This window comes from Lissotriton helveticus (assembly GCF_964261635.1).
Source record: "Lissotriton helveticus chromosome 1_1 unlocalized genomic scaffold, aLisHel1.1 SUPER_1_unloc_3, whole genome shotgun sequence".
Lineage (NCBI taxonomy): Eukaryota > Metazoa > Chordata > Amphibia > Caudata > Salamandridae > Lissotriton > Lissotriton helveticus.
The window spans coordinates 1,718,744-1,741,119 of NW_027611670.1; the positions used below are offsets into that span (position 1 = coordinate 1,718,744).

Sequence of the window (22,376 nt, forward strand, 5' to 3'; positions counted from 1 at the left end):
CTCAGTGAAAGTTAATAAGACAAGTTAGATCGGTGCCTTTAGAGGTAGGAAGTTATTGTTGAGTTGTAACATAAACAAGTACACGATCCGAAATCAGATTCAGTCTTAACCCCTTAAGTGCTGCTGACGGCCAGTGGTCGTCAGCAGCGCTACCTCCCCAGTGCTGCGCACGACCATTGAACGTCCATTCAGCACTAGTTCTAATGGACAGCGCAGCACTGGGGAGGAATGTGTAATAGCAGCTATGAGGTTAAGATGGCATGTATTCAGGAACAAACCCAACTTGGAGAAACAAACAACTCGAATAAGAGCAATGAATGTGAGAACAGCTTTAGTTATCAATCCCACCTCACTAAACATGAGAAAACTATCGTTGGACGAAAACCGTATCAGTGTCCTGAATGCCAGAAAGGCTGCACTCGCAAATATAACCTTACGGTACATGAAAGACCCCACACTGAGCATAACCCCTATCAGTGTCCAGAATGCCAGAAAAGCTTCAGTCATAAATCTAGTGTTGTTATACACGCAAGAACTCACACTGGACGAAAACCATATCAGTGCTCCTCATGCCAAAAAAGCTTCAGTTTTAGTGGTAGTCTGATTAAACATCAGAGAACTCACACTGGACAAAAAACTTATCAGTGCCCTGAATGCTGTAAAAGCTTCAGTAGCAAATCCACTCTAACTGTACATGAAAGAACCCACACTGGGCATAAACCGTATCAGTGCTCTGAATGCTGTAAAAGCTTTAGTCAGAAAAGCAGCCTTACGGTACATGAAAGAACCCATACTGGGCATAAACTGTATCAGTGCTCTGAATGCTGTAAAAGCTTCAATCAAAAAGGCCACCTTACTAAACATGAAAGGACCCACACTGGGCATAAACCGTATCAGTGTTCTGAATGCCAAAAAGGTTTCTATTACAAATTTGGTTTAACTCAGCATCAGAGAATCCATACTGGGCTCAAACCGTATCAGGGTTCTGAATGTCAGAAAAGCTTCAGTCATAAAATAACTCTCACTCACCCTGAGAGAACTCATACTTGGCAAAAACCTTACCAGTGCTCTCAATGCCGGAAAGGATTCAGTCAGAAATCCAACGTTACTAAGCATGAAAGAACCCACACTGGGCTCAAACCGTGTCAGTGCTCTGAATGCCAAAAAAGCTTCAGATTGAAAGTCTCACTAGACATGAGAGAACCCACACTAGACAAAAACTATATCGGTGCTCTGAATGCCGGAAAGGATTCAGTTGGAAATCCAACCTTACTGTGCATGAAGGAACCCACACTGGGCTCAAACCGTATCAGTGCTCTGAATGCCAAAAAAGCTTCAGATTGAAAGAAAGTCTAACTAGACATGAGAGAACCCACACTGGACAAAAACCGTATCGGTGCTCTGAATGCTAGAAAGGATTCAGTTGCAAATCCAACCTTACTGTGCATGAAAGAACTCACATTGGACAAAAACCTTATCAGTGCTCTGAATGCTCGAAAAGCTTCAGTCGGAAATCCAGCCTTACTGTACATGAAATAACCCACACTGGGCATAAACCGTATCAGTGTTCTGAATGCCAGAAAAGCTTCAGTCATAAAGCAACTCTCACTACACATGAGAGAACTCACACTGGGGGAAAAACCGTCTTAGCTCTCTGAATGCTGGAAAAGTTTCAGCCGGAAATCTGGTCTCACTCAACCTGCGAGAACTTACCTGGAAAACCTTGTCATTGTTCTAAATGCCTGGGAAGCGTCTGCTGGAGATTTAGGTTGATTCAACAATAGAGAACCCACAATGTGAAAGAAAATGATCTGTGCTCTCAATGTGACAAAAACTTCAGTTGTAAATGTAACCTTACCACATAGGAAAGACAATGTGGTAGAATAAAAGGTGCTCACTGTAAACCCTGAGGAGGAGCTTTCAGCCTCGCAAAACATTTACATGAAGCAGCCACAAAGACTCCACTCCATTAATTGTCCAACAAACTGTCTACTCAGAAAATAACACAGCGTGGGATGGAAATGCTTGAATTAACCTCATTCCTTTGTTACTATTTGTGGCCTCATTCCGTTCAGTGTGTTTTGTTCCCTGAGTGTTTATTAGCAATGACTGACCCACAAAGTCCATTGGATCCTGAACTTTGAGGCCACGTCCCCAAGGGTCTTGAATGTATGTAACCTCAAACTGTTTCCAGCCTTAATGAGCCTCACCAGGGGGCTGCAGCAGGAGTCCCTTTGTCGTAGGTCTCTAAGGGGCCAACGTCTGCTCATGCCTGTGCCACGTAGGGCTGATCATTGAGAAAAACTAAAGGCGATGGATGGGCTGGTAGTTAATCTTGGCACCATCCCGCCACATTATTCTCTAGTCTTTGTGTAACTACAGACAAGGTCAGCCATATGCAAACCATTCGTGGCCCCATCCTAAATAGTCCTAATGACTTCTGTTCCAAAAGGACACAGCCTCGTATTACAAAGATCCACACGAGTGGCCTCCTTCCATCTTCTTTTTGTTTCAAATGGAACCTGCTATCCCCTTAACCATGCCTCAGGCCTGCCAGGTTCCATGCTTTGGCTCTTATCATCAACCTTGAACCATCTCCATAACTTGGAAGCGCCGAAGAATTTGCAGCTGTTGTAACTGCTTGAAGTTTCCCGCATTTTGATGGCCGTGGATTCAGGTTCAACTTGCTAGCCCAACTCTACTCTGTGGGAGTTTTGCACTTCAAGCCACTTCTGTGCAGCTCGTCACCTTCTGACACTGATTCAGCCAAAAACCTTGCTTCAAATTCCAGTGTTAATCATCACCAGAGACTAAACGTATCTTTGTCCTCTCGAGCATAGCTACCAAAGTCAGCTACAATTTTGTAGGTGACTTCCTGATTGATTCAGTGGATCTGCTTTTTTTTTATTCATTTACCTTATTATTTGGTTTTGACAGTGGTTTTGCTAATTAGTAATCCTTAAATCACAGCCCACCTTTAGATTTTGCTTCTGAATAATTATTAAATATTCTTTTTGATCTAAACTTGGTTTGAATCCTAAAATTCCTTCTCTATTTTTAATACACTATTGAAATTTGTGACTTCCACTGTTTTTCTTTACCTTTGAGCGTGCCTTAGGCCATACTGCTCAAGCCACGTTACCAAAAGCGTGCTAAGAACACTTGGTAGAAGACACATTTACCTTTGCTGACCAAAGTTTGGGAAAATCAAAGCAGGCTGACTACAGAAAGCACACTATGGTTACTCTCTTAGGGACATCTGCACCAACTGTAGATGCAAAAAGTAAAGCTTATGAGTTAAGCTGTTGGTATCTGTGCCCCAAGAATTTGAGACTGCCACCCTCTCTCAAACAGTTGAAAGAGCTAAAGATGCACCCGTCATAGATTCATATCTCAGCAACTAAGACTGCTCGCTGCTGCCATACAACACTCACACTGTTACCTGTATCACAATCCCTGTGCAATGTACAAACCTTTACATAAACAAGTTGTGCTGTGCGTTGTGAACAGGCTCTCACCCCCCCTTTGTATGTAAATGAGTTTCTGTGATCAGACACTCCAGGCTCCCATTTCTTCTAGTGCGGGTGAAAATGTGAGAACTGTAACGAGATCACAAACAAGGGCTGTATTGAGAAATAATCATCTTCCAAAGTCACACAGTAGTTTGTAGTTCTTCAGTCTTTTAAATGTACATCCACCCAGCATGTTCCAAGGTAGAGTAAAGTTTGCGAAGCGCAATTCTCTTGTTGTCCGCTCCCCAGATTAAGTCCGTAAGAACAGAAACAGAGTCCAATTTCCTGAAAAAGCGCCAGGGCAGGTAAACTAGAGGGGCAGAGAAGCAGTATAAATGTATTAACAGCATTTTTGCAACTTCCACTCTACCCATGGGTTGATAGTGGCAGGGAGCCCCAAAACGACAGGGAGATGCAAACATTGAACATCATCTAAGTTGCCCTGTATAAGTTCTTCGTCAGTGTGGTAAGTTCACCGCTTAATACCTGCAGATGTCAAGGTGCCAACCCAGTGCTAATTGGGGCAGCACTTCCTGTTCTAAGTTGTGAGTTTTCGCATGGGATATAAGCTAGATTTGGTCCAATTTAGCCTCAGTCCAGAATCCCTACCAAAATCATCTAGAACCTCCATCACCTGCAGTAGATACGCATACACGTACCTGAGGTACACAAATGCATCATCAGCATACAGTGAAATGACCTCCCAATTTGGCCCACTTGGTATACCGACTGCTGGGTGCTGTGAACGAAACAAGCCAGCGAACAGGTCCATGACTAGGGCGAAAGTAATCGACAGCGGGCATCTTTGCCACATGCTTCAAAAGAAACTGAGATCTCTGCCTGTCCGGATGCGGGTCAGCGATTTATCCAGTGCAGTATTTCTGCACCTACTTTCATGCACATCAGCACTTTCATTAAATAAAACTACTCCGGGTGTTGAAGGCCTTCTCTATATCTAGTGAGAGTGCTGTTTATGGAGGCAAATTCTTGAAGATTCTTTTCCATCAGCTGCAGAGGCGTCATAGGTTTAGACACATTTTTCTCCCAGGTACGAAACCATTCTGGTCTTGGTGCCAATGTAGAGAGGCAGGGGAGCAACCTGTTTGCAAGGACCTTCCTGCGAATCTAGTGGTCGGTGTACAGTGGCCAGTAGGAGCGTAGCTCCAGGGGGTCCTTGTTGGGCTTAGGCAGGACCAATATCATAGCCTCCCATAGGGATCCCGGCAATGTGCCCTCCTGCCGGGCCTGTTGGTACATTTGGAGTAGGTTTGGAGTGAGGGTTGCTCTACCCGTGCATCCCAGGAGTTTTGTTGCACGTGATCTAGTCAATCATGAAGCCAATTTCCTCAGTGGTCAGGGTTTCATCTGGTGTATGTCCCTGAAGGGGGTTAAGTCTGGGGATCGACAGTCTATTAAAATACTCATCTAATTGGGGCGCTTGCACTCCCAACACAGCCTGGTATACAGACGTCTGGTACTACAGGAAAGCCTGGTTTATATCTGCTTGTACATTTCAAAAACTCAGGTATACATAAGGATCAACAGACAAAACAGACCAAAAAATATATGTGCACCAAGTCATTTAATATACTAGTTTTTCTGGTGAATACTCAAGTAATATTCAAGAGACAGGTAATATTCAAGAATTACCGGTTAAGTAGAGGCTGCTCCAAAAGGGGGAAGGTGCTCATAGGATGAGGAGTGCTCAGTGTTAAGAAGGAAAGAAATCAGTGACATAGGAGAAAATAAGAGATGCGTATTCTATGATCGGTTGTCATTCATCGTCATAAGCAGCCTAGCTCCACATGTATTTGTACACAATTTAAGTCATATGTAAAATTGCAGAATAATATTCAAAATTTGCATGATAGAGGACACAAAAGGGTAAGTTTAGGCCTATCCAAGAGCGTTGACATTTCGTTCCGACTTAGGGCACAAGGGAATTTCACAACCTCGGCCGTGCAAATCTTCTTCAGGACTGGGGTGGTGTGGGGCAACCCAGATAAAGGTGGATAAGTCACCTAATGGGAATAAAAGCTTGGGTCAGGTCCGTTGCTGTATGTAAAGGTGCGCATCAAGAAGCAGTGCGCGTGGTTGAAAAAGGTAAGGCTTACCCCCCGCATGTGGTGAGAAGCCAAGGGATGAGTTCATCAAGCCATGTCGTATTCACTAGTAAATTCCATTTGGAGTAACCATCAAGAAGATTAATTAACTAAGGAGGAAAAATGGAGAGAAAATGCCTTGACCGCCATCGAGGATAGCGTATATGTCGGTTACAGTGCTGATCAGACATACCTCAGTGTTATTCAGGAATGAAGCCTGGACATAGTTGTAAAGGTAGGGGCACCGTCGTGGTCCATGTATTAATCACGGTTCAAGGCGATCAGCGGTCTGTGAAGTAAATTTGCGAAAGCTCAGTCATGCTGGCAAGGAAAGGCAGGCGGCTGTAAAAGCATTACAATTACGCCGCGAGTTGCGTGGTTAATTACCTGAAGACAGGGGTCCTCACACTTCGGTATCTCAGCAACAAACGAATTGCAAGTGCAGCCCCGCTCGGAGGATAATTAAATACCGGAGGCTGCAGGAAAAGGTTACTGAGGACATGCGCTGTGGGCCAGAGTTGAAAGACTCACAAGGCAATGTGCCGATTACCAGAGAAGGAGAGGAAAGCTCCTGTCACGTGTGACAGATGCCTGAGTTATGATAGTGCATTAACACTGGCATAATAAACCTGGGACATCATTATTTCTGAGAAGTATATACATTGTGGTGAAACACATAAAAAACATTGAAAGCTAATTAGTCCGGAAATACATGTGCTATATACAATGCGAAAGCGGGAAGAATTCAACATGTTTGAACATTCAGTATATGAGGGTAAAACATGTTTGGAGAGTACAAGAAAATACTTATAAAATCCGAGCATGAGTACTCAAATGGATGCACTATTAAAAGCACGATGTAAAGTTAACAGTTTCACATTGTATATAGCACATGTATTTCGTGACTAATTATGGATATGATTTTCCAGGAGAAAAGTAATTGACACACAGATACAAGTACATTGAAGGTAAATAGATGCACAATGGAAGAAAGTACATGTAGACCAAAGATGATTTTTTATTTTTTTTACAATTTTTTATTAACAACATAATTATTCTGCATGTTTATACAATGCAATACACAAAGATAGGTACAAATCTATAGTGAAATAAATGCTTATATACAGAGGGATATGCTGTAAATTTCTATTTGCGTATAGTGCTTCGGTGGGGAAGAGCAAATTCTTGAGTAGTTTTCTCAAGATAAGGTGGTTGTCAGGGGATCTTATGTTGGGGGGTAAAGAGTTCCATAGTTTGGCTGCTTGAACAGAGAAGGATGTGCCACCCATGTTTTTTTCTGGTATTTTGGGACTTTGAGGCACAATGCCCCTTTAGAGCAGATGTTCCTTTGTTGAATGTGTTTGATGATTTTATTCCAGATGAAGAGCGGTCCCATTCCATATAGTGCTTTGTGGGTGATACAAAGTAGCTTGAGCGCGGATTTTCTGGCAACCGGTAACCAATGCAGGGCTTTCAAGGCAGGAGAGATGTGGTCTCCCGGTTTGATATGCAAGAGTAGTCTGGCAGCCGAGTTCTGTATCTGTTGTAGTCTTTTGATGGTTGTTAAAGGTGATCCGTGGTTGAGGCTATTGGCGTAATTGAGTTTGGACAAAACAAGGGAGATGGTAGTTTGGACCTTATGTGGAAATCCCAAATGAGGGAAAATTTGTTGCAGTGTTTTTATAGTGACAAAGCTTCATCTTGCTAGTTTGTCCACTTGGGTATTCATTGATAGCTTGAAGTCCATGGTCATTCCGAGGTTTCTACCTTCCTTCGATACTTTAGGCTGTGATGCCAGTTCATCTGGCCAGGAGGAAAGCGGGTCATAATGTTTCAAATCGCCACATGTGAGTATTTCCATTTTTGGAAGCATTCAATTTGAGATGGCTCCAAGCCATCCACTGTTCCCAGCTCTGAGACAACTGAACATTGAGGATTTTCCTATGTCTTTGGGGCGCTTCAGTTGAAGGAGTATTTGTGTGTCATCTGCATAGTTATAGCATGTGAGATGAAATTAATTGATCAATACTGGTAATGACTTTATGAAGATGTTGAAAAGCATGGGCGAGATGATAGAGCCTTGAGGGACCCCTGCTTTTGTGGAGTACGGTTTGGATGAGAAAAGTGGGGTGTGGATGACATTAGTTCTGTTACGAAGGTAGGACGCGATCCGGTCTAGAGCAGTCCCCTCTATGCCGGCTTAATAGAGTCTTTGTTTCAGAGTGTCATGGTCAACCGTGTCAAAGGCAGCCGAAAGCTCCTAGAGGAGTAGCGCAGCAACCCCGTTGAGGTCTACTGTATTCTTTAGGACATCCCCGATGGCAAGGAGGGCAGATTCTGTGCCTCTGCCCTGACAGAATCCCGTTTGGAAGTCTGAAAGTATAGCATTTTCTTCAATGAATTGCGACATCTGGGCAAACGCTGCTCTTTCTATCAGTTTGCCCAGGAAAGGTTAATTTGTAGTGGGTCTATTGTTGTCAGGGTTCAGCTGATTCAAGTGTTTTTTTTTCAATAAAGGGCGTATGTGTGACTTTTTGAGTTCTTCTGAAAATAGTCCGGTAGTTAAGGAATCGTTGATGATTCTTCTTACTGGAGTGGAAGCAAAGGTTGTTAAAAGACTTGTCTTGAAAGTTTGTGGTGGACATGCGTCAGAAGGGCTGCCGGTAGGCCTGCTTGCTTTGATCAGGTCCATAAATTCATTATGTGAGATGTGTTGGAAGGAAAGGAGAGCCTGGGTTATAGTACTCTTGGGTTGTTGTTTTGTACAAGGGTTAGTGCTGGTGCTTTGTCTCTGTTTTAAGTCCAGTGTGTCTGCTTTGTCTGTGTAATGATTTGCCAGTTTGTCTGTGAAATAACAGGATGAATTTCTTCAAGGCAATTTGATTTGGGAAATTAAGTATTTGATAGAATTCTTTATTTGCACATTTAGCAGTTTGAATTCTGTCTGAATAGTATCTTTATTTAACTTTTTTGATAGCTGACTTGTATAATCTGTTAATTTTCTGTAGGTGAAGTTTGTCTTGTTTGGCGTTTGTTTTGAGCCAGGTACGTTGCAGCTTTCTAATTTATTGTTTTATATCTTATATCTCTATGTTCCTCCAAGGAACTTTTTTTCTTTTGTTCTGTTGAGTGGTTTTGAGTTGTATCAGGATGTCAAAAGCTTCCTGTAGCCACTTATATAGTTTTTGAACAGAATGTATTGTTTACAGATTTGTACTGGATGTTAGTTGTGTTTCTAAATGAATAGGTGGATGGATGTAAGGTAGTTTTAGGTGATTCGCTTAGTGTTGTTTTATGTTGGAAAGCAAGCAAGTGGTGATCTGACCATGTGACTGGAGTTATAGTTTGAAAGGTAACTAGTTAAGTATTAGCAAAAATGACATCTAGGATATGTATGGCGATGTGTGTGGTTTGTGGACAATCTGATGCAGGTTCCGTGTGTCTAGGCCAGTAATTATTGTTTTCGGATGGGTCATATTGGGTTTGTCAAACCAAATGTTGAGCAAAACACACAAAATGATGGATGGAATTTTGCACAATTGCAAACATTCACCCCGAGTCACAGATCTGGGTTTAATCGACATTATTTTACTCACCAAGCCACCCCAGTTCAGACATGGCCATATCTGTTTATCAGCCTTCTTCAGCCAGGATAGCTGGACTCCAGTGGCGTAGTGAGCACGGGACCCACGTCTGGGCATACCCTTCCCACATAGGGTGAACAGCATACCCTTCCCACATAGGGTGAACAGCAAAACACACAAGATGATGGACGAAATGTTGCACAATGGCAAAACATTCACCCCCAGTCACAGATCTGGGTTTAATCCATCGTTATTTTGCTCACCAAGCCACCGCAGTTCAGACATGGCCATATGCAAATCAGTCTTGACCCTGTGCCTCATGGGAACAGGACCCAAATGTTGAGGTCACCCAGAATGCATAGGTTGGAGTGTATTGAAATTGTGTCTAGAAGTTCTTCTGGGAATGTCGCCTTGCTAGGTGGAGGTATGTAAAGGAGCAGGAAGTTACAGGAGGAAGATGGTGTAGGATTGCATCTGGTGAGAAGAGCCTCAGAATTCTTTATGGTGATGTCGTCAACTTTAGTGATATGTAATGTTTGTCTGAATACAACAGCTAGACCACCTCATTTTTTGCCTATACGATTTTGGGTGATCGTTTGATAGCCTAGATGTCTGCTTTTGCATCGGTGAGAAGGGCGTAGATGTGAAGTTTGTTTTTAGAGAGGCACCAAGCATTTATTAGTGGACAGTTTAGAGAATGGGCTTTGGTGACAGTGAGAGTTTATTTTGTAGAAGAATGATCAGTGTTGTGTGGGTTTCTAGCAGGTGTGTTTTATAGTGCTGGTATTAGCTGTATTAGGATAGCAATCGTGTAGCTGTTCTGTATCATTTTCCTCATCCAGCATGCTAAGAAGGCATTTTGATGGGTCTGCGTATGAATGTGGTGAAGATGGTGAGTTGGTGGGCTGTGTTGTTTTTGTGGTGTAACATTGTTGTGCAGTAGACATGGGGAAGCGAAGTTGTGAGGTGTGGCACATTGCTTATATTGTTTGCTTGTTTAGGGCGGCAGGTGTATGAGTCAGGGGTGGTGGTGCAGCATATGGGTCATGAAGTAAGGTTCTAAATTGCCAATGGATGCGCGGCGTTTGGAGGAGTGTTGCTGTGTGGCTGTATCTTTGTTAGGTGTGGTGGAAGAGAGAAAGCTTGGCATTGCAGTCTGTTCCTTTATGTTGTGTGAAAAGTCGGTGTATGTTTGTATTTTGTGATGGTAGGTATTAAGAGGTGTTGCGCTTTGAAGATTTTGATTTGCTGGTGTGTGTGATGTTTTGTTTTTGAGGAATATTGAAAAGAGGTACTGGTGTATTTGTTTCATGTGATGGATTTGTTTGTATAGTATTGTGTATGAGTGCATGTTGTAAGGTAGAGCGGTGGTGATGTGTCCATGAGTAGAGTGTATGTTATTTCTAGGAGGGGATGAAGTAGAGGTAAGAGTATTTGTCTTTTTCTTAGACTGGTTTGTTGGAAGAGTTAAAAAGTGTGGTTCTGTGCAGTGTATGTGCTGTGCGTTAGTGCTAAGGTAGAAGGAAGAGGAGGGTGTTGGTTGGACAAATGATGGAAGGCTGATTATATGTTTGTTGGTGAGATACAGTGGTCTGATAGGGGTGTTTAGAGCAGGGAGTGCATGTCTGAATGGGATGTAGTTATGTATGGTGTTGTGTTAGTGATGAATGGATTGGTTAGTGGTATCCAATAGAGTTATATGCTGTTTATAGGTGACGGAGTGGTAGTTGGGATAGGAGGGTGTATAGATGTTTTTTGGTTTGTTTTGTAGTGTATGCTGGTAACATTTGTATGTGCATAGGGTTGTGTGTGGTGTACATTTGGTGTGAGTGTGCACTGTTTATGGATGTGAATGGTGTAGGGTGGGTATTCCTGAATGGGAAATTGGGCAGTATTTCTGGCCCCCTTCCTGTCTTTCACTCAAAAGTTGAGTGCCCCACTGCAGATACATGGTTGTTCAGTCCCTGGGGGAGCACAAACTGCCTGTCGGCATATGCATGAATTTGGATGTTTGCTTATCACGCACAATGGTCTTACTGCTTACACCAAAGGACTGGTGCCAGAAAGATTAGAACGACTTGCGTATGCTAGGCCATGTATCTGTATTGACGTACCGGGCTATTGAAGATCAATTGGTTGCTTACTTTCTCTGAGAAGTAAAGACATTTTCTTTATTTTTAGACAAAGCAGCACTGGCAGGGCTGTGCTACTCTGTTCTCCGAGCCCTGCTATCTGTGCCGCATCCAAGTGGTTCCATCCAGTGCCTTTGTTTTGGGTGGCTTACAATGATGCCTCCACAATATGCATGTTTATACTGATAGGTGGTGAACTCAATCACCGAATTGTACTGAAACGGTGCATAAATCAAATTTTGCTGCTTATCTTTAAGGCATCTTTTGATCTTGCAAGTTGCCCACCAATTTTGTGTCTGTTTATAAAAAATGGCCATCTCGACTCTGAGGGACTAAGAGTCCCACAACAAGGTCACATGAAACTGGCAAAGTAAGAGGAGAAATGGCTGCTATGAGTTGTGAAACCCAGCACCCACTTTTTTCCGCTTAAGTGAAGGCGGCCGGGAGAAGCATGTTGTCAATATTCTTACAATTGGGATAAATTGTCCCTTTTTTCCCCGTTATTTTTAAGTTTTCCACGTTTTAGTTCCAGATCCTAAGCAATGCTTGTTCGGAGTTGGCATATGTGAAAAGGACCCGATTATCAACTTAAATATATTGTTATTGCTATTAATGAAGGCTGAATTTATAATGGGGCATTAAGATAGATTTGTAATCCATGTGTTAGGTGAAACAATATTATTAGAACAGTTCTTTAAGCACAAATGCAGGGCGTGAGAGCTGCAATGCACTCTAGAACAGGTATCCCCAGAATGCAAATTAAGGAAAAGGCATAATATGGGATTTTCGTACAGTAGTAGCATTGTTTTATTAAGAGTACACATTTTGCTAATTAAATGGAGATAGGGGAAACTTTGTTTTGCACTTTGTGGCACCCGTGTTCTTTGGATATTTGGTGGTTTATTTCCCACATTTTATTTTTCTGTCTCCTCCCACCACCCACGACAGCTTGAGAACTTTTCTGTGGCACACAAGATGTTTGGGACTGCTACCAATCATCTCCTTACCTCCTATCACAAGCCGGGTCCTTACCCCATCTCGAAAGGGTGTTATAGCTCACCCATGATCAGATATAGGCAGTGAGTCATCCAATCACAGCTCCCGCGTGTACTAGAGCTGCACTCATCTTACCAAAATAAACCAGTGGTCAGGGAGGTAGCACCTTCTCACCCACTGCACCTTCCCGGCAGGATGGGCAATAAGGAGCTGTTTGCACTCTTCTGCTTCACAGACAGACAAACAGATGTCCCTCTGCATCCCATTTGGTTGAAGAGTTTTACCTCTGCCTGATATCGGAGTGCCCATTAAGGGTTTTCACCCGTAAACTCCTTTAAGGGTTTCACCCTTAAACTCTTTCATTAGTTTAAGTTCTGGTTTGTTATGTTTTTGTCATTGCAGTAAAAAGACACCATAACATTTTTCTCTGTTCTTTACTAAACACCTGTTTAAATTAATAAACTGACTGTGCCTACTTCTGTTTTATGAACTTTAAGTGTTCCAAACCTTTAGGCCTGTTGACCCTTCTAGTTTATTTACCTTGGAGATACTTGTGTTTGTACAAGCCATTATCAAGCCAAAGGAGAATCTCTGGATTCTTTAAAACAGCTGATCACAGTTGCCGAGTGTTTGCGGACACCTCATATATCACTGTTTTGCAAGCCAACGCTCTATGTGTAGCACTAACCTTTTTTCAAGATCACTGACATTTGGTTTTTCTATTCCTAAAGTAGAAACCCACACAGTTTTTTTCTTTGCTTGAAGCTGTGTTGCACAACAGCTGCACTGCTGTGCAACATGTCTAAAAGCATTGATAAAGCCAATAGATCTCGCTTAGGCAAAACCTATTGGCTTTGCCGTTGCTTGTTTAGTAAGCTTTCCCTCGCCCATCTTTTTTATTTTTTATTTTGTTAAATCGTTTTTATTTGCATTTAACAAGTTAAAAATCCTGCCTGCCAGACAGACATGTTTAGGTAAATAGCATTACATCAGTAGAAACATCAGTCAGGCAAATGTAGACTTCGCTTATGAGGGACTCTCTTCCCTCGCCCCTCTTGGACATGTTTTCTTGTGTAGTGCTGTTAAGAGAACAGACAAGTACAGGGACAGAGACGGTGGTCATGGATCCCCAATGTTGCCTTATACTAGCAGATTGAGATACCAATCCCAACCAATACCATATGTCCTTTGCATTCCCTTCTACCCCTTCATTGTGTTTCATTTTTTATCTGTTTGTAGCCTGACTGACTACCTGTCTTTTAAAATGTTGTGAACCAACAATTTTCCCAAAGGCATTGTGGGAGGGAAATATGGCTTCGATGACTTGGTTCTTTGGTGAGTTTTGCCTTTTATTTGGGTGTTAGGATATTGTTGCGGTTTTATAAATCAATAATATAGATGAACACAATTCCAAAAGGGTAAGGAATGGGGGCTGCGGCTTCGTGGTCTTGACAGGCGTAGTAAATGCTTTCCTTTTTCTCTCCACAGGTTTCTTGAGGGATGGTGCCACTGGCAGTCTCCTCCAAAATAAATAGGGCCAATGCGAGGTGTAAGCTACTCTATTCTATTACTATTATCTCCCGTCACCAGGTCACCCACGATGAAGGATTCTAAACAGTCGGTGTCTCTTTTCTCTCTGGTAGGAGTGTCATGGTGGACCGGTGGGAGTGCCCAAGGTTATTAAGAAGTTCACAGAAAAGTGCAAAAGGAGAAGGTAGGGAAGGAAATAAAAAGAAAATAAATGGAAGCTTTGGATCGCTCAGTTCCTGTGCCCAACTTAAGGGAGAATTTCATATTATCCTCCCCCTGCTTGTATACTGGCACTTGCTAGGACACATGCATGGGCCTCCAGTTTTTCTCCTTTCCCCTTCATGCAGGTATTCCCCCTACTCACAATGATGCGCCCCACCTTGCTCAGAGCTCTCCTGAGCTGCTGCAGCTGCAGCAGTATCTCTGGCAATGTCTACCATTCAGTGGTGAACCACACATAGCGGATCTCTTCTGCCTTGCTGCGGTCCTGCCGATTCTTCTCCTCCGGTGTGGCGCTGACTCGATGCTTCTTTTCTGATGTCTCTGTTTTGCTGGTCTCCCTCCTCTCTCTCCTCCATGCTGGCATCTTTCTATTGTTCTTCCCCTGTCTCTTACAGTGTTGAGTTTTAAAATGAAAATGCTGATGGGCCAAAAACACTCTTAGTAGGAGAGGGTTTCTACCCTTTTTGTGAACCATCCATTCAAGAGGAGCATGGTATGTATAGAGGGCAATTTCCTGTCCTTCAAAGTAGTATCGAAGTGCATTTAATAGCTAAGGCTGTCCTTCCAAGTAGTATCGAAGTCCATGTATTAGCTAAGGCTTCTTTCTCCACTGTAGCATTGTTCTTTTCTTGGGTAAATAGCATGCAGCCATATATAGGACGGGATTTTTCCTCTCCTCTTTCATCTTTTTGGGACAGTGCCGTACCTAAGCCAACTCCCAATGCTTCTGTTTTGGGAATAAAAGGTTTTGTAAAGCCGTGACTGCGAAGGATGGGTTCTGAGGTGAGAATGTTTTGTAAGGTATAGAAATTCAATAGGACCACTTAGGAAGGATGACATAACCTTAATTCTGCTTCTTTATTCTTTTTTTTTGACGATCTGTTAGGGCAGAGCTTTCCAAAGTGTGTGTCGCGACACAGTACTGTGTCGCCTCCCATGTGTGGGTGTGTCGCTCGACGGTGACGTGACGACACTGGCATATTAGAGCGAATGCTTGCATTCAGTGATACAGTACAGTACAGCGACGTACGCAGAGGAAGGAGACGCTGAGCGCGCAGCCTTGTTCCCTTTCCGACGCAGAGACCACGGAGCCGCCTCCGCTCCCCAGGCGCTTGGTAAGCCAAATCTTCAAAATTGTAAAACTCTGTTTAGGCCGTACGGGGATTGCATTTACAAGTGGGTCGGATTTCAACAAACCTTGTAATTACCGATTGGTTTAAAGACCAAACTACCCCTCCCCTAGCCCCAACCCCCTCCAGTGTGGATTTCAGCAGGTCAAAGCTGCTGGGCTCCTGGGTATCAGATTTGAACAGGTGTGATAAATACCATCTATCCATCAGGTAGGGTTGCCCCAACCCCCTCCAGTGTAGATTTCAGCAGGTCAAAGCTGCTTGGCTCCTGGGTATCAGATTTGAACGGGTGTGATAAATACCATCTATCCATCAGGTAGAGTTGCCCCAACCCCCTCCAGTGTAGATTTCAGCAGGTCAAAGCTGCTTGGCTCCTGGGTATCAGATTTGAACGGGTGTGATAAATACCATCTATCCGTCAGGTAGGGTTGCTTCCCAACAAGTAATTTACCATTCTGGCTAGTATAGAAAAAAAATCTCGAGATAGCCATCAAAATCAGGTCCCTTGTCTGCCTGAAAAAGTCCGAAAGGAAGTGGTAGGCAGCTGGGAAATAGGGCATGTAATAATGGCAAGGTCGGTGAGTGAAAATAAAAACGTGAACACTGCACAAACAGCCATATCCACGTAGCAAGCACTACACAAAACACTTATATCTAGATTAACATTATTATTACTTCCAACCTATATAGTCTATCTTACCCTCACTTACAGTGTTACAAAACTATTGCAGCAAACAGAATGTTAAATAGATGACACCATTTTATATCAGGAATATCAATTACTGGAAAAGAAACATCTCTGCATGTTTCTACACAATTTGAGGCACAACATTTTTTGCACGACACATTAAATTGATTTAAAAATATTTTTGCAAAATACGAACTGCTTTTTAGTGTGTTGAATTTCACAGTGCGGATTCTGCCTTGATTTTAATTGGACCCTCGGTCCCTGAGCCCCGGTGACACTGCTCATGCCGCGCCTCTGATAGCCACGATTCTAATTCACAGAGCTCCCCTAGATTACTCTTCAGCTTTGCCCCCCACTCTCAGTGTGGGGGTGAAAATTCAATATTTTCCCTTTCCTACCTCTATATTTTGCTCTTTCGGTCTCATTTTTTCTCTCACTTTACCTCGCTCTACTCTTTCTCTAGCGTTCTTAGTTTCTGCGAGTGTCCGCCATCAGTTTTCAATCATACTTTCCGCGTTTCCATTGACACTTGACCCTTTTCCCTCCCATTCCTGTCACCCTCTCCCTTCTCATGGTTCTGCCACCCTTTGTCTATATCTATCTCTCTTTGACTCACCTTTCCAGTTTATCTTCGCAAGTTACATTCCTTCTTTTTCTCTGTCTTTCTCGCCGTTTTTGGTATTTCTTTTTTCCTCTTAGTTCCTCTCCTTTCTCTTAGTCTTTTCCCTCTCTCCTAGAGAAACTTGCTTCGAGCCAATTTAGCCCCTCTGTTTCTCCCACTCTGTCTGTTTCTACTGTGGCACTCATTCTCTCTGTCGGTTCTCTACAAGTTTAGCCGGACACCTCACTGCTTTGCACCAGTCTCTGTTCTTTTTCACATGAGCCTCTTTCCTAATTCCACTGCTCATTTTCCTTATGTGCTTTAAATGAGCCAGTGCTCATAGGTACTGAGTACCTGCACTTCTTTAGTTTGAGCGGGAGAGAGTACTTGCTCTTCTCAGTGGGGGCTTTTAATGAGAGAGTACAGGCTTCCTAAGATCACACATGTACTCCTGGGCAAAGAATACCGCTACAGCTACAATACCATTTCAAACTCTGCTTCGAGTGCTTTTTTGATGGCATTACAGAACCTTCTTTTATTTCCATTGCAACGAAGCTGCAAGGCTGAAGCAGAACCACTGCAAGCAAAGTACATCCCTCACGCCTCTTTTCGCCCTCGTCACTTTCAATGGCAAACTGTTTCTCTATTTTTCCACACCAACTCTTGAAATCTCTGACTTTTTCCATCTCTTTATGTCCCTCTTTTTTTAGGTCTCGTGACCTACAATGCGCGCAAGCGCATTGAGGGAGCGAGAATTCAAGTGCTCAAAATCCTCGTGAAACCACGGGCTTTTTGCTGCAGTTTTCTTCGAGTTCACGTGGCCACAGGCACGCACTTTTGGGCCATAAACTTGCATTTCTCCTCCCCCTCCCCAGCCAGCTTCCCCCAGGCCGTAGCAGCACTCCTCCCACACCTTTGAAGTGAAGCTTAGCTTCACTTCAAAGGCCCCTGCTGCTTCACACCGTGTCGCATTTCTCCTCCCCCCTCCCCGTCTCTGCCTTCCCTCCGTCTTGTTTACCTACCCACCAACCCACTCTCTGAACAGACAGTTCAGTCTAACTTGTCTCTGCCTCTCTCTAACTCGGCCCCCTCCCCTGCCCGACGTGTCGCATTTCTCGTCCCCCCTACCCTTCTCTGCCTTCCCTCCGTCTTGTTTAATCATGAAAACATATACTCTCAAAATTCTAGGCTTCGGAATGTTTAGTATTCCTAAATAAGTAAGGGCTTTCCAGCATGTACGGAGCACTTTTCTTGAGTTACTAATTCACAACCTGTGCACTATCCATAGTCTGTTGTTCCATGTAGATTTTACTTGCGCCAACATTTAGGTCACATTACTTTTTGACAAACGCCACAGGCTGTTTAAAAGGCGTCCGGATTTCTCACTTAGTGAACGGAGCATGGTGATGGCGGCAATCCCGAGAAAGGATTGAGGCACGTTTTTGTAGCTAAGCACCACACACTGTATATCACACGTTGCACTGGTTAGGAGGTTGTAACTAGCCTTAACTTAAGGACTGTTCACTTTGTTTTCAGATTTAATTGCTGTAAATAGCAGTGTTATAACTGTCCGAACGCCAAACGTATGGGCTGTATTTAGCACACTGGAGCATTGGGCGAGTTCCTGGCTTCGGCTAGTTAGCTTATGCAAGTTTCTAGAGGTATCTGGAGTTTTCGTGTTCGTTTCCGAATATGTGTATTGACTCATCTGTAATGATAGAAGACCGATATGTTGGCAGTTTGTCTTTAGTGTTAGTGTAACGCCCCAAGAGTCAGAGACCATTTTACCATCATACAACTGCCTCTTTGATTGCACGAGCACCAAGTAATTGTCATTTTCGAGTTTGGGCAGGATTTTTCCCGGGCATGTTTGTGAGTAAAACAGTAGAGGGGCCAATATTTAGCATTAGTGGTTTACTTCACTCATGGTATGCATGCTATAAATGCACATCCAGATTGAACTCAATTCCTTTGGGCACGTTTTAGGCATGAAGCGCATTTTGCTGTACGTTACCTTTTTCATGATAATTGATTCCTGCAATTTTTTCAGTTTTTGAGACAACAATGCTAGCTCAAGTTGAGTCTTCATGACATCATGTGGTGACCCTGCATCCAAGTAAACCTATTTGTCCCTGGACAGAATTAAAGGATTATTATGTGCAGCGTCACTGTGCCTGTGCGCTACTGTCCACACGCCACACGTGCTGACTCAGCCATGGCCGCACGTGCAAGGAGGTTTAAAAATAGCTCACGCTGTGATGCGCTTTCCTAAATCTAGCACGCTCTTCTTGGCACTGTGAGCGAGCATGAGAGAAAGATCTGCGTGAACAGCTGGGAAGAAATAAAACGCTCCTTCCGACCTGTCAATAGTGTATGACAAGCAGAATAGCAGAACATATTGGCTAAGTTCATTTTCCCTTGTTTAAATCAAGTGCATGAAGGATTATTTTTGTGGAAATTGTTTTTGATCCCTAACGTACCCTGCTTAGCTCCACTAAGCAGCAGTGGTAGAGTTTACAGCAAGGTGGCTGCTGTTTAGATGGCCAGAAAGGTAACACTTGTATTGCAGGATTTGTGAGAAGTTGGCCTGGTATATAATGCTCACTAAATAAGTAAGGGCTTTCCAGCATGTACGGAGCACTTTTCTTGAGTTACTAATTCACAACCTGTGCACTATCCATAGTCTGTTGTTCCCATGTAGATTTTACTTGCGCCAACATTTAGGTCACATTACTTTTTGACAAACGCCACAGTCTGTTTAAAAGGCATCCGGATTTCTCACTTAGTGAACGGAGCATGGTGATGGCGGCATTCCCGAGAAAGGATTGAGGCACGTTTTTGTAGCTAAGCACCACACACTGTATATCACACGTTGCACTGGTTAGGAGGTTGTAACTAGCCTTAACTTAAGGACTGTTCACTTTGTTTTCAGATTTAATTGCTGTAAATAGTAGTGTTATAACTGTCCGAACGCCAAACGTATGGGCTGTATTTAGCACACTGGAGCATTGGGCGAGTTCCTGGCTTCGGCTAGTTAGCTTATGCAAGTTTCTAGAGGTATCTGGAGTTTTCGTGTTCATTTCCGAATATGTGTATTGACTCATCTGTAATGATAGAAGACCGATATGTTGGCAGTTTGTCTTTAGTGTTAGTGTAACGCCCCAAGCGTCAGAGACCATTTTACCATCATACAACTGCCTCTTTGATTGCACGAGCACCAAGTAATTGTCATTTTCGAGTTTGGGCAGGATTTTTCCCGGGCATGTTTGTGAGTAAAACAGTAGAGGGGCCAATATTTAGCATTAGTGGTTTACTTCACGCATGGTATGCATGCTATAAATGCACATCCAGATTGAACTTAATTCCTTTGGGCACGTTTTAGGCATGAAGCGCATTTTGCTGTACGTTACCTTTTTCATGATAATTGATTCCTGCAATTTTTTCAGTTTTTGAGACAACAATGCTAGCTCAAGTTGAGTCTTCATGACATCATGTGGTGACCCTGCATCCAAGTAAACCTATTTGTCCCTGGACAGAATTAAAGGATTACTATGTGCAGCGTCACTGTGCCTGTGCGCTACTGTCCACACGCCACACGTGCTGACTCAGCCATGGCCGCACGTGCAAGGAGGTTTAAAAATAGCTCACGCTGTGATGCGCTTTCCTAAATCTAGCACGCTCTTCTTGGCACTGTGAGCGAGCATGAGAGAAAGATCTGCGTGAACAGCTGGGAAGAAATAAAACGCTCCTTCCGACCTGTCAATAGTGTATGACAAGCAGAATAGCAGAACATATTGGCTAAGTTCATTTTCCCCTGTTTAAATCAAGTGCATGAAGGATTATTTTTGTGGAAATTGTTTTTGATCCCTAACGTACCCTACTTAGCTCCACTAAGCAGCAGTGGTAGAGTTTACAGCAAGGTGGCTGCTGTTTAGATGGCCAGAAAGGTAACACTTGTATTGCAGGATTTGTGAGAAGTTGGCCTCGTATATAATGCTCACTAATTCTAGTGATCACTTTGTACCATGCCAAGCAACCCTTATGATGATTGGTTGTAATTCAACCTTGTAGACCAGTTATCCTAGTGGTAACGTGGACAAAGCAGTCTTAGGCTAAACTCTGAAAGGCATGTGAAGCCAGCTGTATTACCATACACAACCCCCTTGAATACCAAATGAAAGGACACCACACAGATATATATATTGAAAATATATATAGGTTTATTAACTAAAAGTATCCCCTGGACTCTTTATGAGCACAGAAGCACAAGCGTTAAACACAAGACAGTTTAAAATACACAAAAGTTGCACAATATGGATGAGCCCTAGGGGCCACCTAAACCATATACTAAGAAAGTGGTATAAGAGATACCAATCGGAAAGGAAACAGGCCTAGGGCCTTGGGAATCGCTGGAGCTATTCGAGACTAGCAGTGACTAAGTCGGGAAAGGCCCGCGGGACTCGGGTGCAATGTTTAAAGTGCACGCACTCACCAATGCAAAGTCTATGGTGCGTAAAAAGTACAAAGTTAGTTAGTTGGGAACCTTCCGAGTGACCTAGAAAGCTGAAACTTCAGACACAGGCCCTAGAGATGTGTACCAGTGTGGGAACACCGGCGGAGCTGAGTTACCTCACCCACAGGAAGCGGGTGCACAGCCCGCAGTGTAATTCTTCGGTTTCGTCGCCAAGATGGCCGCTGGCCGCGTGGCTAGTGGTGGGGATGGCGCGTCGAGTGGCACAATGCAAAAGGGCCCCACGCAGATCGTGGAGATGCTGGGGGGCTGATCTTCGGTGCAAGGGCTGATCGGTGGTTGGGGGGTCTCAGTCCCCAAAGCACAATGTCGAGGATGCCTCGGATGCTGCGCAGTCAGCTCTTCGGGGTCTTCCAAGATGGCCGGTCCCACGTCTCTCGGCGCCTCCACGGGTCCCTTCTTTGCAGGGACTGTGGATCGGGCTGTGAGAAGTCTGGGAGTCTGGGTCTTGTCAGGCTCTGGGCTCGAGCTCCGGCGGGAGGCGGCGGCAAAGCAGACGTCGATTCGCTGGTTGGTACCTGTATTCACAGGGTGGCCACTCCTAGGCCACAAGGGAGATTCTCTTCAGTCTTCTGAGCAGCAGAATGTCGAAGTCCAGTCGTCTTCTTAGTTTTCAAGTTGATTCAGGATGATCTGCTGTGCAATGGCACTGCTCGCACTCTTATTCCCAATCTGAGGGGTGGATCACCTACTAGGTCCCTCCTCTGGGAGGAACCAGGAAGGGGGGCGGTTACACCCCCTTTCCTTTGTCCAGCTCCTCGCCAGGCCTGGGTCTGGAAAGTCCCAGGACCGGTTTGGACTGGCTTATGTACGGGGACACCTTGTGTGCCCCGGGCATGTCTGTTTCTATTCAGCCCTGTCCTACCCAATACACAAAATCCTGTCTGGGGTGGTGCTCGCACCTCCCCAGGCAGGAAACCCTTTGTCCAGGCCTTCCTCGCTGGAAGGACTCCCAGCAGCAGGAGGTCAGACTCGTGTCTGTGGTGGCAGCATCCATTTTGTGATGCTGAGGCTCTGTTTAACTTTAACTGGGGTTAAGGCTACACACATGTCGTGTCCCTCTAGAAGGGTGGAATGCTATCCCCGTCGACAGAACTGTAGAGGGGGTAGTATTCCAATTTGTATGACACCTTACTCGACATGTTTTGATAAAGCCAAACCAAAGATAGCATATAACCGCGAGGATTATAATGCACTTAAGAGTATATGGTATGGCAATATCCCGGAACGGCTTAGGAAGTGGTTCCCAACAGCTGCAGACAGGCTCAGCTCATGCTAGAGCACCATCTCACATATTCCCAAGCACTCTGCTTTCAGGATTGATGAGGCCTTCCATAGGAGTGGCTGA

At 43.9% G+C, this 22,376-nt stretch overlaps 1 protein-coding gene across 1 annotated transcript in view; it reads left to right on the top strand.

The window, feature by feature from the left end:
* The first annotated feature begins 255 nt into the window (after positions 1–255).
* The window catches only part of LOC144805857 (uncharacterized), a 303,652-nt gene continuing 281,531 nt past the window's right edge, over positions 256–22,376 (top strand). The window contains 3 exon segments of the mRNA XM_078672338.1: positions 256–358; positions 611–1,168; positions 1,249–1,460. Of these exon segments, the coding sequence (XP_078528464.1) occupies positions 256–358; positions 611–1,168; positions 1,249–1,460 (873 nt within the window).